Below are 17,439 nucleotides of genomic sequence, written 5' to 3' on the forward strand. Positions count from 1 at the left end.
GTGAAATTAAAACTTTGTCATTCTCGTCAGCATGACAGAGTTGGAAATCAACTGGATGTGAAACCCATAGTCTGGTTAGTGGGAGTCAACAGGCAGGTCATTTTTCTAAGTGATAGTTTGTAACTATCATGATTCCATCAGGAAACATAAAGATGCTGGAAGGGCAGCATTCCATTCATGAAAGGTGCTACTTTTCAGGAAAAAATAAGAAAAGTTTTAGTATTGTAGAGTCAGGGCAGGTGATGGCACACCCAGTTCATCACACACATTACAGTACGCAAGGACCCAGGCTCAAGCCCCTGGTCCCCATGTGCAGGGGGAAAGCTTCACGAGTGGTGAAGCAGGGCTGCAGGTATCGCCTGTCTCCATCTCTTATCTCCCCCTCATCCTTCTCAATTTCTCTGTCTCCAGTTAAAAAAAAAAAAAAAAAAGTCAGGTGAGTCCATAAACCTTCAGTGGTATGCTTCTTGATTATTGACCTTTTTGTATATCTGACCTTAATTAAAAATCCTTTTTGCACACTATTGACTTGAGCAGGGTGGGCATTAGAATGAGCTGTAGGTGAAGCCGTGATGATGAAGCAGAAGGAATGTGGAGTGGGGCTCCCACTAGGCAGGGAACAGGCAGAAGAGCAGCCCAGTCAGCATAAAATAGGTGATTTCACACAGCTATTTCCTGGCACCATATTTATTGGCTGAGTCCTATCTAGGCTTCTCAGAAAGTGAAGGGGCCCAACTGATAGCTATTTACCCATGAAAAGCGGTGTCACCTGACAACAACTGACCAGTGGTGGAGGGTGGTGCTGCTGGGAGAAGCTGCCTGGAAAAGAAAATAAGGTAAGAGATGTTGAATTAGAGAATGCTTGCAGAACCAGGCGGTGACACACCTAGGTAAGCACACACATCACAGTGCACAAGGACCCAGGTTCAAGTCCCTGGTCCCTACCTGCAGGGGGAAAGCTTCATGAATGGTGAAGCAGGGCTGCATATGTCTCTCTGTCTCTCTCCCTATCTCTCTCCTCTCAGTTTCTCTCTGTCTATCCAATAATAAATGTTTAAAAAGGGGGGGTGAAGATAGATATAATGGTTATGCAAAGAGGCTCTCATGCCTGAGGCTCCAAATTCCCAGGTTCAGGGGCCATGCAGTGGCACACCAGGTTAAGCATACATAGCACAAAGTCCCAGGTTCAATCCCCCGAACCACCATAAGCCAGAGCTGAGCAGTGCTCTCGTGTTCTATCTCTATCTCTCCCCAAATACTTTTTTTTAAAAAAAGAATGCTTGCTAACGGGAGAAGGGTTATGGGCAAATAGTTCAATTCTGGTTTGTGGGTCTAGTATGCCAGTGCATGTGACATATGCAAAGCCAGGCTTAAACTCAGGACCTTGTGCTCATAGGCCAGACACATTACTAGATATGCCATCTCCCTGGCCCTTCAGGGCTTACTCTTAAAGCAGTGTTACCTTGGGGTGTGCTTCCCTCCCGGTGCTACACAGCCAAAGAACCTGGTGATTTGCTTGGTCACTGCAGCAGGTGATTTCCCGCTGGTTCCTTTTTGAAAGCACATCTTCCTTCTCTCTTTGGCAATGGTGAACTTGCTATTTTTCTATCTTTATAGTTGCTCCAAGAGCAAAAGTATTTAAAAATGGCCCAAGCGGCCAGGCAGTGGCACACCTGGTCAAGCACTTTAAAGTGTACAAAGAGGGCAGAAGGTAGATAGCTTAATGGTTATGGAAACAGACTCTCTTGCCTGAGGCTCCAAAGTCCCACGTTCAATCCCCCGCACCACCATAAGCCACAGCTGAACAGTGCTCTGGTTAAAAGAAAAGAAAATAAAGTGTACAAAGACCTGGGTTCAAGCCTCTGGTCCCCACCTGCAGGAGGAAAGCTTCAGAAGTAGTGAAGCGGGAGTCGGGCGGTGGCGCAGTGGGTTAAGCACACGTGGCGCAAAGCGCAGGGACCAGCATAAGGATCCCGGTTCGAGCCCCTGGCTCCCCACCTGCAGGGGAGTCGCTTCACAGGCGGTGAAGCAGGTCTGCAGGTGTCTATCTTTCTCTCCCCTCTCTCTGTCTTCCCCTCCTCTCTCCATTTCTCTCTGTCCTATCCAACAACAAAGCAACGTCAACAATGGCAATAATAACCGCAACGAGGCTGCAACAACTAGGGCAACAAAAAGGGGAAAAAATGGCCTCCAGGAGCGGTGGATTCATGGTGCAGGCACTCAGCCCAGCAATAACCCTGGAGGAAGAAAAAAAAAAAAAAAAGTGAAGCAAGGCTGCAGATGTCTCTCTCTCCCTCTTTATTTCCCCCTCCCCTCTCAACTTCTGTCTATCCAATAATAAATAAAAATATATTTTAGTGGCCCAGTTTATGTTCATTGATAGGCTAATCCCATTTGTAAAGCTTTTCAGCAGAGATTTACCTAGGTTCATTGTTAATCAACTGGAAAGATTAAAGGGAAAAAAAAAAAAAAGAAGTCAATCCAGATTGAGAGTGGCTGGTGAATTATGGAGCTCTAGGACTGGAGAAGCCAACATTCTATTTCTATTAACTAGTTACTGTTTTATCCTTTGGCTCTAACTGCCTGAGTACAGAACTGTCTGTTGATAGCTGGGCAATCTTGGAAGAGTTACTGCTCTCAGCCTCAGTGTCCTCTTCTAAAATGAGGATAATAATAGTACTAACCTCATAAGTGGTTGTGAGATTAAGTGAGATAATGCCTGTAATACGTTTGACCTTGGGACCCAAGTACATACTCAGATGTCAGCTGCTCTTATCTACATAAAGCATATGATCATGACTACGTCTGCAAGGTAAAAAAAAAAAAAAAAAAAAAAAACAGCTCCTACAACCTTCCCTAGAGCTGAGAAAGGATTTGGTGTTTCATAAATGTTTCCCATAAAATGCTGTCTGTGAGGAAGGATGAATAGAGACTGCAAGGGGACCCCAGACCTAGATTGACATTCAAGACTGAAGAAGTCTCCCCAGGCTCCTGAGTGAGTTCTTGTGTCAGCCCAGGCAGTTCAGCCATTCCCTCCTTCTGCTAGATAGTGGCATCTCTAGAGTCATAGGCACACGTTCTTTCCAGGCAGAATTACTCAGATGCCCCCAGATGCCTGAGACTTTGGGCCGTGGACTACAGCCTCTCTTAGAGCATGCTTTCTGTGGTCCAGCAGCCAGAGTCAGACTTTAACAAACCTCCCAAGTGCTTCTCATCCTTTCAGGGGAGGCCCTACTGAATTGCCCAAGTGGATCTGAGAACAGACTCTTATTTTGAAACTATTGCCACTATGAATGTTTTCAAATGCATTGATACTGTTGAGTCAGTTCTCTTTTTTGACCCTCATTGCTCCATCTTCAGATGGGGGTTTGGGAGATAACACAGCACTTAAACTTCCCCAGTGCCATAGTGCTCCTTTGTGAGGGCCCTAACCTGAGCTAGTTCTCTAAGGCAGCACTTGGAGAAAAGTGAGGCAAAGTGGCTCATGATTGAGTCCAACTGACAGGGCTGACTTGCCCATATTTACTTTCTCCCAGGGGACCCAAACTCTTGAGGGCTGGCTGAGAGCCTCTTCTGTCACTTGATTTTAAAGCCCCCAGCAAGAGTGATGTCATGGGGCAAAACCTTTTTATTATTATAACCATATTCTGGCTGTCATCTGGTCACCAGGCAAATCTATAAGACAGCCAAAACAAGACTGTTGCTTTGGGAGTCTGGTGGTAGGGCAGCGGGTTAAGCGCACATGGCGCAAAGGGTCCTGGTTCGAGCCCCCGGCTCCCTACCTGCAAGGGAGTCGCTTCACAAGTGGTGAAGCAGGTCTGCAGGTGTCTTGTCTTTCTTCCTTTTTTTTTTTTTTATTGGGGAATTAATGTTTTACATTCAACAGTAAATACAATAGTTTGTACATGCATAACATTCCCCAGTTTCCCAAATAACAATACAACCCACACTATGTCCTCTGTCATCATTCATGGACCTGTATTCTCCCCACCCTGCAGGTGTCTTGTCTTTCTCTCCCCATCTTCCCCTCCTCTCTCCATTTCTCTCTGTCATATCCAATAACAATGACATCAATCACAACACACAACAATAACTACTACCGTAAAACAACAAAGGCAACAAAAGGGAATAAATAAATATTTTTTAAAAGACTATTGCTCAGGCCTGTTTTCTAGGCTCCTGTGTGAACATCCTCTAAAAATGTGAACCTATAGCCTTTTTTCAGAATGGTTTCTCTAGCATAAAGAGGAATCTAGGTGGGGAGGTTACCAGTGTCCACAGTAGCTGTATAATGGAAAAACCATCATTGAATGAGAGAGCACAGTTGAGGCACTACTAGATCATGAATGGTATTTGGAGCAGGGGTAGATAGCATAATGGTTATGCAAAGAGACTCTCATGCCTGAGGCTCCACAGTCCCAGGTTCAGTCCCCCACACCATCATAAGCCAGAGCTGAACAGTGCTCTAGTTAAAAAAAATGTTTCCATATTTGAGGATTACTAAAGTATAGGCCAATTGTAATGGTCTCAAGTTGTCTCTGAGGAGGGGATGGACCAAAAAAAAAATCAAGTTAGTTCCTCAGAAAATCAGATTGACCAAATAGTCTATTCTTGATCCAGTTTAGAGAAGCAGGTCTAATTGTATGAAGACTGGAGTGACAGCAAGAGGCAGGCCCCATATGGGTTTTGAAACTGTCCCAGCAAACTATCATCACTCAATTGATAAATGCTTCATCCAGGGTTGGAGTAGAGGAAGAAGCCCGAGGAACTTAAAAGTGCCAGAGTGGTTTGGGTCTCAGGCTTAGAGCTTGCCTGTCTGATATGACATCCCAGATATGGCCTTTAGCTCTGGGTAGCACTGCTCCAGTTTCCTGAGCCTTATGAAAAGGATGATCATAGCAGTGTCAATGGTAGGAATAAATTATTTTTTTAATATTTATTTTCCCTTTTGTTGCCCTTGTTTTTATTGTTGTTGTAGTTATCGTTATTGATGTTGTCATTGTTAGGACAGAGAAATGGAGAGAGGAGGGGAAGACAGGGAGAGAGAGACACCTGCAGACCTCCTTCACCACCTGTGAAGCGACTCCCCTGCAGGTGGGGAGCCAGGGGCTCCAACTAGGATCTTTACGCTGGTCCTTGCGCTTCATGCCACATGCACTTAACCCGCTGCGCTACCGCCCGACTCCCCTGGAATAAAATCTTAAATGTGAAAGGCCTTGAATTGAGCCTACATTTCAGAGAATACTTAGTAAAAGTAGACAGTTCTTAGATGTGTCTAAGATCATAGGTCCTGGGCCATGCAACTGTTTTTTAGGTGTTGAGATACAGAGTAAATAAATCCCATCGTCTCTGATACAATGAGAGTTTAGGGCACTTAAGTCTCAAAGTAAATACAATATTTTAATACCAAAGAATAACAGATTGTTTTTGTTTTTATCAGAGCACTGTTCAGCTCTGGCTTATGGTGGTACAGGGGATTGAACGTGGGACTTTGGAGCCTCAGACCTAAGAGTCTGTTTGAATAACCATTATGCTATCTACCCTCCACTCAACAGATTGTTTTCTGAAGGAACTTAAGACCACGAACCTGTTAACCTTTAAAAAATAATAATACCGAGCTTGGAAGGTGAAATAGATTGCTTTCTGGATCAGAACCTCTACTGGTTTTTCCATCCCACTCCCCATCACAGCTTCATATTTGTGTTCCTACACCGCCATGTGGCCGCAAGTCTTGTGCCTCCTCAGCATTTCCCACCAGGTCTTGTTTACAATATTTGAGCCTTTGTTTCTCAGCCCTAACAAGAGCCCCTTGGGGTGAGATGAGAGCCAGATCTGCTCATAGGCCCAGTGTGATCTGATGACTAGACCCTCAGCCTCACATGCTCAAGCTTATGTTGGCTGACTAAGATATGTTATGTGTATATGTACGCATGCCCTTTGCAAGCACACTTATGCCCAGCAGGCTGGGTGTGTCTGGGAGAGCCAGACAGGTGGCCTGGGACAATTCACAACTGGCTGTGTGAGTTTCCTCCTGCACCCTGTACTGCATGCCAGGAGCACCAGCAGGCCTGTTCTGACAGTCAGGCCCCCACTTAGGATTGTTTTCCTCCGATGTCCATTGTAGTGTGGGGCCTTTATACACCACCCACCTTCGCTGGGCAGAGTTACCCACTAGTCTGCTTTCGGTTTGTTTGTTGTTGTTGTTGTTTTCCTTCTAATAAATTAAGATGGGGTGGGGGGGGGGACACATGTAATAATAATCAAGGGTCCAAAGCTAAGAAACCAGCCAGAAGGATCCATCCAGTGCTAAACATGGTGGGCGGGGGGGGGGGGGGAGTTAAGCCACCTGTCTAGAAAAACAAACCTGACAGCCGCTGAGTAGGCTGATAAAGGCAGACATGTCACACACCAGTTCATGCAAGGGCCCACAACCGAAGCAAAATCTGATTCAAGAAATAACAGTGGGTGTGCTACTCACACCGCCCAGTCTCTCACCTCCAGCTGCAGGAGCCCCAACTGCTGTGGCACCTGTGCACATGCTTGAGAGCTTCACTAGTTCAGATCTCGCAAGTGCAACCAGCAGCTGGCGACACTGGCAGACTAGGGCTGAAGGACAGTGTCTGAAGTCTGGGCCAAAGGACCAGAGTAGAGCCAGCCAGCAGGAAAAAGTCATGTCCCCAGTAAACAAACCCTTCCACCCCCTTCCCCAGCAGAGAACTCTGAACACTTTTTTTTCCCTTTCTTTTATCCCCCAGAGCGCTACTCAACTCTGGTTTATGTTGGTGCTGGGGGTTAAGCCTGAAACTTTAGAGCCTCAGGGATGAAAGCCCTTTGCATAACCATTATGCTATCCCTCAACACCCACCCCCAGCCCTGAACACTTTCATAGACTTTTAAATATATATATTTACCTACTTTAATGAAAGATACAGAGAGAAGGACTAGAACCCTGCACTGTTCTGGTTAATGGTGGTACAGGGGCTTAAACCTGGGACTTTGGAGATTCAGGCACAACAGTTGTTTTGCATAACCATTGTGCTATCTTCCCCACCCCCACTTTCATAGACATTTCCAAATGGGAATTCCCATAAGGCCAGAGATGCTTGTTGCTACACCTCTAACAGTACGTAGGCCAGTCAAATAAGTGTGTAGCCTGCCCATAGACTGCAGGCTCTTCCTACCCTCACTCCTAGTTTGCATTTATGTCTGAACTTCTAGCTCAGCTCTGGGGGTAGCTCCACAGGAGTCATACCAACAGGTGTTGAAGCAGCACATTTTCAGTCCAGCAATGGGGAGATTCAAGGCAGCTATATGAAACCCGAGTCCTGCTTTCAAGAAACAAGACTCATGCACATAGTATGACTGTTCATGCCTGGGCTCCAAATCCCAGAGAGTTGAGACGTCAGGGCCCTCTGGAGAGTATGGGTGCATGGGGCGGGCAAGGAGCAGAACCAGCTCATGACTTCTCAAGTTTTTTCTATTTTCTCTTTTCTCAAAAGCCTGACTTTGGGTTCCCCATTGTAGCTGGCAGAGTCCATGGAGGCATTTGGAGAAAGGGAGCTGGGGCCAGAGCCTCCACTCTGCATGGACTGGGTTCCATATGCATTCGGCCACCTTCACTGACTTCCTTGATATCCAGGCCCTTGGCAGCCACTGATCTGGAGATGGAGAGAAGAGACTCTGGGGATGCAGAAGCTAGCAACATGTCAGCAGCCTTCCACGCCTGGCCTAGGTCTCCTGGGTGTCCGTGGCATCACCATTGTCTTCCTCCTCACAGGAACCACTTGCAGGACACCTGCCACTATCCTGACAGGCACTAGTCTTCCTGGGGAGCAGGGCCACTTCACCCCTGCATGAAAGGCTACATCAAGCCTTTCTCACAAGAAAGCTGTGACATTGAGTCACCCTCCTCTGGCTCAACCTTCAGCCAAAGGCCCAGGTTCCTGTCATGCCTTTGGTCACACTGGCCTCACTCATCCATCACAGGTACAAGAGCAGGTGGCAGCATGAAAACTAATGTCCAAAGTAACCTATGCAACATTTCACCATGATGGAAAAAATTTCATGCGACCATAAACTGAAAGAACAATATACTGATCCCAACTGTACCTTATTCAAACTAAGAACACATGAGCCTATCAAAGGGGACACAAAGCTCCTAATAATTGATTTGAGCAACAAAAATGAGAGAGGAACACCAATGTGCCTGTCCTCTGAACGTTTTACGATAGCTGGTGGAAAACAGGTGAGGTAGATACTGGTTACTACCGAGCAGTGAAAGAGGTTGTCCAGGAACCAGTTAGGTGACTGGGTTGGGCTGGGCAAGGCTGACTGCCATCAGGACTGGTCAGCTCCTGGGAAGACAGACTCATCATGGCCTCACTGTTGAATCACACATATGGCACACAACAGGCACTGCTCAAAAGTCAAAGACTTGGCAGGCAAGAGATGAATTAGCAGGGTGAGGTGAGCCTGCCCTTGCTGTCTATGTCACCTTCCCATCCTGGTAAAAGACAGAGTAGGTTGGCTTCCCTGGAGATAACTCAAGAATATGCAGCCGCTGAAACCTACACCCCCCTCCCTGAGGAACACTTCTTTCTCTGTGTACCTTTCTTTAGAGGCCTGAGTGGTGGGAGTGCATGGACTTTGGAGACTTCAGATCTAGGCTCAGGTTCAGACTCCACCACTTGCTAGCTAGGGAACCTTGAGTGATTCACTCAAGTAAGCTCTCTGACCTGTTTCTCCAGTTATAAAATACAAATAATACAACTGCCTCACCCACCTCATGAGGCTGATTCAAGGATCAAATGAGAGGCAGTAGACCAGGAGGTCATTGTTGGAATGAATGTTTCAAGAGTGGCCTGTGGCCTTCAGGTTGCAGATAAGAAGCTTTATGACCTGAGGGTTAACCTGGGATACAGTTGTAGGCATCAAGATGTGTTGGGTTGCAAGTAATGGTAAATCCAACTCAAACTGGCTCACGACCGAAAAGTCCAGAGGCAGAGTAAGCTGTGGGAGCAGTGTGATCAGTGTTCTGGTCATGTCTCAGGAAATGTGTTGAATTTTTTTTCTCTCTCTCCTCCAGGATTATCACTGGGTCTTGGTGCCAGCATTACTAATCCACTGCTCCTGGCAGCCATTTTTCCCTTTTTATTGAAGAGGACAAAGAGAAATTGAGAAAAAATGGGGAGGTAAAAAGAGAAAGACGGGAGTCAGGTGCACAGTAGGTTAAGCGAATGTGGCATAAAGCACAAGGACCAGCGTAAGGATACCAGTTCGAGCCCCCGGCTCCCTAGCTGCAGGGGAGTCGCTTCACAAGCGATGAAGCAGGTCTGCAGGTGTCTATCTTTCTCTCCCCCTCTCTGTCTTCCCCTCCTCTCTCCATTTCTCTCTGTCCTATCCAACAACAACATCAATAACAGCAATAATAATAACTACAACAATGATAAAAAAAAAAAAACAAGGGCAACAAAAGGGGTGAGGGGAAAATACCTGCAGACTTGCTTCACCACTTGTGAAGCTTATGCCCACACACAGGTGGGGAGTGGAGAGCTCAAACCAGGATCCTTGCAAGGATCCTTGCACTTTGTACTATGTGTGTTTTACCTGGTGTGCCACCCCCCAACCCTGTGTTACTTTCTTTTAGATCAAAAATAACTACAAGAAGGGCCAGGCAGTGGCGCACCTGGTTAAGCACACACACTACAGTGCACAAGGACCTGGGTTCAAGCCCCTGGTTCCCACCTGCAAAGGAAAAGCTTCATGAGTGGTGAAGCAGGGATGCAGGTGTCTCTCTGTCTCTCCTTCTCTCCCTCTCCCTGCCCTCTCAATTTCTCTCTGTCTCTATCCAAGAGTAAACAAATTTTAAAAAGAAAGAAACTGACACCTACCAACTAGGTGCTAAGTTCTGCATTTAGATAGATAGATAGATAGATAAATAAGTAAATGTAGGAGTCCCAGGCTACACATCCCACCATTCCTAATAGGAGAGTTGTTTTCTTTCCATCAGGCTCTCTAATCTATTTTAGGTCACATGCTTGACTGAGTCAATCACTGAGGCTAGGATAAGCCGTGTTGATTGGTTTTGGCTTGGGCTAGTAGCAACTGAAGATTATAAGCAAACAGAGACAGATTAAAGTGATTAACTCGGGCCTATCAGGGTCTGGCCTAGGAAGTAGGAAGGGGTGTCTAGTCCATGCAGGCCTCTAGCCGCCACAGTTGGACTGGGAAAAATGCATTCAGCTGTGCTCACTGCAGGTCTGGGAAGAAACCACTGTCATAGAGAACAGCACTGACTCGCCTCTCTAGTACTTATTTCCTTCTTTTGGCTACAATCCTAATTTGCATTTGCATCTTTATGATCCCCATCTTCCATTCATGGCAGAAGCATGTGATGAAGATTTAAGCCAGGTGGTACATTGTATTCTGGCCACTGGACTGCTCCTCTTAGAAAGGCTAGATCAAAGCCAGTGAAGATCAATGAACCTCACCTGATGGAAGGAAGGCTAGGACTGCTCTGGATTTGACCCTGAAGGGATACAGGGTCTGCAGCTACTGCTGCTGCCTTAAAACAAGGAGAGAATCTGAATTTGAAAGTGCAGAGACAGAGCGGAAGAAACCTAATTAAAGCTATCCACACAGCCAAGCTAATCCTTACTGTTTATTCCTGTCTCCGTTTATGAGACAACACATTTCCTCTTTGCTGTAAGCCAGTTTAGGTCAGGTTTTCTTTCAGCTGCAATAATCACTTAAATCATCCTCTTTTTTTCATGCCTCTCCTGAGCAGTACACTTGGTTGACTAGAATGTTTGGTCCAAACTTGATTGACTTAAGTTCATTTGACACTTGACACTAACATTACATGGAAAGCATCCCAGCCATGAAAGATGTGGAAGAATGCTGAGAATATGGTTGAGATTTAATCTAAATCAGGAGTAGGCAAACCATAGTCCACAGACCAGATCTGGCCACCACCTGTTTTCAAAAATAAAATCTGGAACCCAGCCACACGTGTTTCATGCTAAATGGGAGCTGAGTAGGAATGGTGACCGTGTGGCCTACAATGCCTGGAATATTTAGTACTTCACACAAAATAACAGGAAAGGCTGTTGCCCCTTGGTGTAGAGGCTGGAAGACTGCAATTCACTATTTTTTCTCATAAGTGAATATGGTAGTTTCCCTTTTTCTGTAGTTTTGCTTTCTGCAGTTTTCATTACCTGCTTGCAATGAAGTTTGAAAATATGTACAGTCTGATATTTTGAGACTGTACATTTATATAACACTACAGCCTACTGTTACAATTTTCTGTTTTACTGGCACTTATTTTTTTATTGTCACAAGGGTTATTGCTTGGACTCTGCGCCTGCACGACTGATCCAGTGTTCCAGGTGGCCATCACCCTCCCCATTTTATTAGATAGGACAGAGAGAAATTGAGAGAAGGGGAGACAGAGATACCTATAGTATTTGCTCCACAACTCATGAAGCTTCCCCCCCTGCAGGTGGGGAGCAGAGGCTTGAAACCAGGTCCTTGTGCATGGTAATGTGTGCACTCAACCAAGTGTGCTACCACCCAGCCCCCTCTCTTTTATTAGAATTTATTATTAATCTTACTGTGTCTGATTTATAAATTCAAGTATGTATAGAAATAAAACAGTGCCTGTAGGGTTCACTATTTGTAGCTTCAGACATTCACTGCATGTCTTAGAATATATTCCCCACAGATCTGGGGGACTTGTACCAGGTCTTACTATTCAATGCTAGGAAAGCAAAGCTTGCATTGATGTAATTCCAGGTAGTGAATAAGAAACATCCTGTGTCTTACTGTACCTCAGTAGCACTGGCCACACAGGAAACCTGTAGGTATAATAGCATACTTTTCCCACCCCAGTCCACTACCCTCCTCTAGGCAGGATTCTGAAGCTACTAGCAAACTCCTACAGGTACCTCAGTGACTCACTTCCAGAATGAGGCTGGCAAGACAGCTCACCTGGGTAGTGCACTTGCTTTGTCTTACATACAACCCAGGTACAATCCCAGCCCTCACTACACTGAAGGAGGTTTCAGTGCTCTGGTATCATTCATTCCCTTTCTTCCTCTGCCTCTCTGTCACTGTTACACTGTTTCTGAGACTGTCATCCCAGAGCAGTGAAGCGAAGCCCCACTGACGGGGGGTGGTAGAGGTGGAATTAAAGTAAACGTGGTGGGAATAACAGACAGTTCTTCAGTTTTCATAATAGAATGTCAGTATTGTCTGTACATCTGACAACTGGATTCCACATCTAACAATAATACAGTATACTCAGCTCCAATTTTTAGAATATTTATTTTTACTTATTAGACATGAGAGTGAGTTTCACACGAGGCAGAAAGGAGAGAGAGAAGTAGAGCACCACTCCAGTACATGTGGTGCCAGGGATCAAACTGGGAATGTAAGGCATCAAGTCTGTGCTCTACCACTAGAGCCATCTCCCCAACAGCAAAAAAGCACTTTTTTTTTTTTTTTTGCCTCCAAGGTGATCACTGGGGCTCGGTGTCTAACGAACCCACTGCTCCTGGTGGCCATTTCCCCCCATTGTTATTGGATAGGACAGAGAGAAATTGAGAGAGATGTGGAAGATAGAGAGGGGCCAGGTGGTGAAGTACCTGGTTAAGTGCACACACATTACAGTGTGCAAGGACCCAGGTTCAAGCCCCTGGTCCTCACCTGCAGGGGGAAAGCTTCATGAGTGGTGAAGCAGGGCTGCAGGTGTCTGTCTCCTTCCCTCTCTTATTTCCCCTTCCTTCATCAATTTCTCTAATAAATAAATAAATAATTTAAAAGAGGGGTTAAAGAAAGATAGACACCTGCAGACCTGCTTCACCACTTTCAAAGTGACCCCCTTCCCCCACAATTGGGGAGCCGGGGGCTCGAACCGGGATCCTCACAGTGGTCCTTGCGCTTTGCACCATGTGCACTTAACCAGCTGCACTACCACCTGAGCCCACCCCACCCCCATCTCCTTTCTAAACGAAATCACCACGAATCAACAGACCAAGAACTAAGCTCTCAGTGGAAGGCCATCACTGAATTGTTACTTCTTATGGCTTCTGCTTTCTTGTGTGGGCCTCATGTGAAGAGGCTCTGTCAGGGAAACTACTGCATTGTTTTTAACACAGTGATCAGAATCTAACTTGTGGCTTCCTAAGAAATAATATGAAGATGGCAGTTTAGGAATAATTAATTTACATATTTTTTTTTACTCATTTATCTTATGAGAGAGAACCAGAGCACTACTCCATCACATGTGCTGCTGGCATCAAAACTGGAGCCTAGTGTATGAGTATCCTGTGCTCCACTGACTGAGCTACCACTCAGAATACTACTGACTGGTGTTATCTCAGGGGAGTATATACTCATGATCAGTGAGGTTTCCCGTCCACTGCCAGTGGATCTGGAAGGCTTTCCAACTTTCACAGCGCTCAAAAGGCCAGTCTAAGGTGGATCTAAGGGGGAAGTTGGACCTATCATTACATAAAGAACTATAGTAACTTTGTACTTCCTTAATGAGGGGGGAAATACTTATTTGGTACAACCCATTCGGAATGCTATTTAAGTCAGGAAACCCTTCAGACCCAGCTGGTAGCAGCAAGGGACTTGATGGATATGGCCAGGTAATTCCCTTGAGACACAAAAGATCCTTCTCTACCTGGCCACACTTGACAAACCTTTTGGCATCCCACCTCAAATCTTCCCTTTTTGGTATAAAGCTGATTTAGACTATGCAACCCCTTGTCTTAATCACGACCATTACAATTACTCTCATAATTCCTTGTGATGACTGGAATGTGAGGATTTTGCCTGGTTATACTGATGGAAAGGATGCATTTCAATATGTACTCAGCTAGCCTGAGTCTGTTGCTACAGCAAAAATGTCAGGGTGGGGGGCAGAAATAGACACCCCAAAATGCAGATTTGTTTTTTGCCTTACTTAAAAATATATATTTTAGTGGTCTGGGAGGTGGTGCAGTGGATAAAGCATCGGACTCTCAAGCATGAGGGACTGAGTTCAATCCCTGGCAGCACATGTACCAGAGTGATATCTGGTTCTTTCTCTCCTCCTATTTTTCTCATTAATAAATAAAATTCTTTAAAATATATATATACATATACATACATACATAACACACACACACACACACATATATATTAATGAGAGGGAATAATACAGAAGGAAAAACACAGAGACCAGACCTGTTCAACTTGGGCTGACAGTGATGCTGGTGATTGAATTTGGGACCTCAGAGCTTCAGGCATTAAAGTCTTTTGCAGAATCATTATCTCCCCAGCCCTCTGCTCTACTTCTGAGGTGACCTTCTATGAGGGTCTAACTGGGATACCCACCACCTAAGGCTCCCTTGGGCAAAGGTATCTTACCAGATGAGGAAAGGCAGGTGCCCTGTTTTACTAATCATACCCAACCATTGCCAAATGCCCACTTTAGAGCCAGGGAGCAGAGTCTTTAGTTAAAGGTTGGGAAGATGCCATAAAATGTGTGTAGAGTACTAGAAGAAAGCCAAACTGCTCCAGGGAGCCTTCAAACACAGACTTTTCCCCACTTGCTAGGTCCACCACACCTCAGCTGGAGAAGGCACTCGTGAGAAGGGCCCCACATCAGACCTCTTTGCAATCACACGCATGGCCTGTTAATCTTACGTGCAGGCGGTTGGCTATCTCTGAGCAGCATTCAAAAACTCCCCAAAGTAGGGGGCATTCTAGAGGGATTTTTCTTGGTACTGATCATAAATGAGACATCGTAAAAAAAATGTTACTCTTTTATTATTTCAAGGAGGTAATACAGAGTCCAATAAGCCAAAGCGATAGGGAATTAGAGGCAGCAAATGGTCAGTTTCTGAGAAGAGCCTCATGCTGCATCTCTGAGCGCCTGTCTCCCTGCAGCCCACAGTTGCTGACATGAAGGCCCCATCAGCAACATGGAGCTTGCTGTGACCACAGTAGCAGAGGGATGACCCGACTTGACACCCTACTGACTGAGAAAAGGTTGGGTAGCACTCAGGCAGCACTCGGGCCACTGCCTCAGCAGCAGTCAGCCTGTCTAGCACTTGATTTTTGTTTCTGTGAGCCTGGAGTGGGCAGGACGTGAATATATCCTGAATCAGAAATTAAGGTGAAAGACTTAGTAGTGTTAATACTCTGGGTTGGGTGAGAGAAGACAATACTTGTCTTGGAGGAGGGTGGGCTGGGAGTCTGGTGGAATAAAGATGGAAACACAGAATGGTTATGGGCTGCAGACCCTGCCTTGAGGATCAGAGGGGTACATCAATGTGCATGATGGGGTGGGTGCCGGTGCTGCTTCCTCTGGCACAGATTGAGCCAGAAGTTCATTTTCCACTCATAATTAGTTTTCCAGGTTTTCCACAAGCGGGGGCTGAGGCAAATCCTGCCCAGGCACTTAGCCCAACCTTGGAGAGCTGTGCGGCTCAGTTCTCCAGTGTGGGGGGAGGACTCCTGACTCCCCTCCCCGCTCCCCACCAGCTCCTTTCCCTTGAAAGTGACCAGGGAAGGAGGTGAGAGCCTCTGGCACCTCTCAGTGAAGTTCCACCGTGTTTTCTTCTGAGGATTCATTTTTAGTGGAACCCGAGTACCCCTTCACAGGGAGCAGACTTATCTCCACTCATGGGAGGGAGCTCCCTGGGGGATTTGGTGGTGGTATGCAAGTAAGAACTGTAGCATGGCTCAGGAAGCTGTAATACTCACAGATACCTTTTTTTTATTGCCATCACTATGGCTTCACTGCTCCAGGATGCCTTTTTCAGATAGAGACAGAGACAAAGGGGGAAGAAGAAGGGATGGAGAGAGAGAGAGAGGGGAGGGAGAGAGAATGAAAGGGATCACAGCACTGAAGCTTTCTTCAGTGCAATGGAAGCTGAGCTCAAACCTGGGTTTCGGACATGGCAAAGCAGAGCACTGAGTGAGCTATTTTGCTTGCCTTGTGCCATTTGCTTTAACAGGACTATCAGGCTGGGGAGTTGAGGAGAAACTGGCGGTGAGGGACTGGTCTTCCCAGCATGCACTGTTCCCTAAGCCATCCTGGCCAGGCTTCATGGGCTGATACATTTTTGGTTTGGCAGGTATGGAAAGAAACTTTTAGAACCACGCCACTGTCTTCTCCAAACCCAAAACCATCAGTTATGTTTTGTTTAACAAGAAAGGACCAAAAAAAAAAAAAAAAAACCACCACTCCATCGTGGCCAAGGCAATGTGTAGCACAGAATGCTCTAGTATTGAAATGTATAAACCTGGGTCAGACTGGGGGGTAGGGCAGGTGGACACTGAGCTGCAGGACCCCACATCCTCTAGTCGGTGGTAGGCTCTGCTGTTGCCTGGTCCTCATGTTCCTTGAAACCTGGGATTGGCTTCTGCAGAAAGTGCATGGTGGCTTGGATCACTTTCTCTGGCCCAATATTGTACACAGGGTGGGTGGGCTGCTGCAAAGAGAAGAACGGATGTCAGTGAATCACCCCAGTGGTCCGTGGAAATGTGCGTGGCCCCTGACTCATTAAATGCATGTCTAAGATTCCCATCAAACAATGAGAACCATCATTTTGTAGAAACAAAGGCACCAACAAAACAATCTTAGCCATTAAAATAATTTTCTGACATGGTTTCAGTAATTAGTGGATTTCAGTTTCAACAACTGTAATTAAACCTGACCTAAATACATGTCTAAGAATTTTACAGAAGGTGGGGGCAAGCAGTGGCACATCTGATAGAGTGCACATTGCTAGTCTACAAGAACTCAGGTTCAAGCCCCTGGTCCCCACCTACAACACGGGAGAAGCTTCACAAGTGGTGAAGAAAAGTGGTGAAGAAGTGCTACAGATGTCTCTCTCACCCTCCCCTGTCAATTTCTCTGTCTCTATCCAATAAATAAATAAAATATTTTTTAAAAATAATATAACATTGAAAAAAGAATTTTACCTAAGGAAATAAGAGAGGCAGAGATTTGTCACATAGGTCCTAATATTCAATAGGGTTATTGGTAATATATATATAATTTTTTTGGTAAAAATATTTTATAGTATATGTAGCACAGAGTAATCTTACATAGGTTTTAAAGACTTCAAATATTTAGGTGTGTTTAACCAAAAATACTTGTAAACCGAAGTCATCACTAGGGCAGGCTTCACCTCTCCAGGATAACTTTTTCAGACAGGCAAACACAGAAGTAGAGAGACCACAGAACTGAAACTTCCTTATATGAAGTGGAGGCTGGGCTTGAACCTGGGTTCATATGGTACGGCAGTGCATTATCCAAGTCAGCTATTTTGCTAGCCCTGCACCATTCATATTAACAGGACCACCAGGCACAAGCACACAGACGCACACAGCCCATTATTTGGTGGTGTGGACAGTCTTGGTTGAGTTCATGTCTCAGGC

At 45.7% G+C, this 17,439-nt stretch overlaps 1 protein-coding gene across 2 annotated transcripts in view; it reads right to left on the reverse strand.

Annotated features, from left to right (window-relative positions):
* Nucleotides 1–14,795: 14,795 nt before the first annotated feature.
* The window catches only part of FNTB (farnesyltransferase, CAAX box, beta), an 89,083-nt gene continuing 86,439 nt past the window's right edge, over nt 14,796–17,439 (reverse strand). For both annotated transcript variants that reach the window (XM_007531722.3, XM_060174823.1), the window contains one exon: nt 14,796–16,487. In XM_007531722.3, the coding sequence (XP_007531784.1) occupies nt 16,356–16,487 (132 nt within the window). In that variant the 3' untranslated portion in view covers nt 14,796–16,355. The remainder of the gene's footprint in view (nt 16,488–17,439) is intronic.

This window comes from Erinaceus europaeus, chromosome 16 (assembly GCF_950295315.1).
Source record: "Erinaceus europaeus chromosome 16, mEriEur2.1, whole genome shotgun sequence".
NCBI classification, from domain to species: Eukaryota; Metazoa; Chordata; class Mammalia; order Eulipotyphla; family Erinaceidae; genus Erinaceus; species Erinaceus europaeus.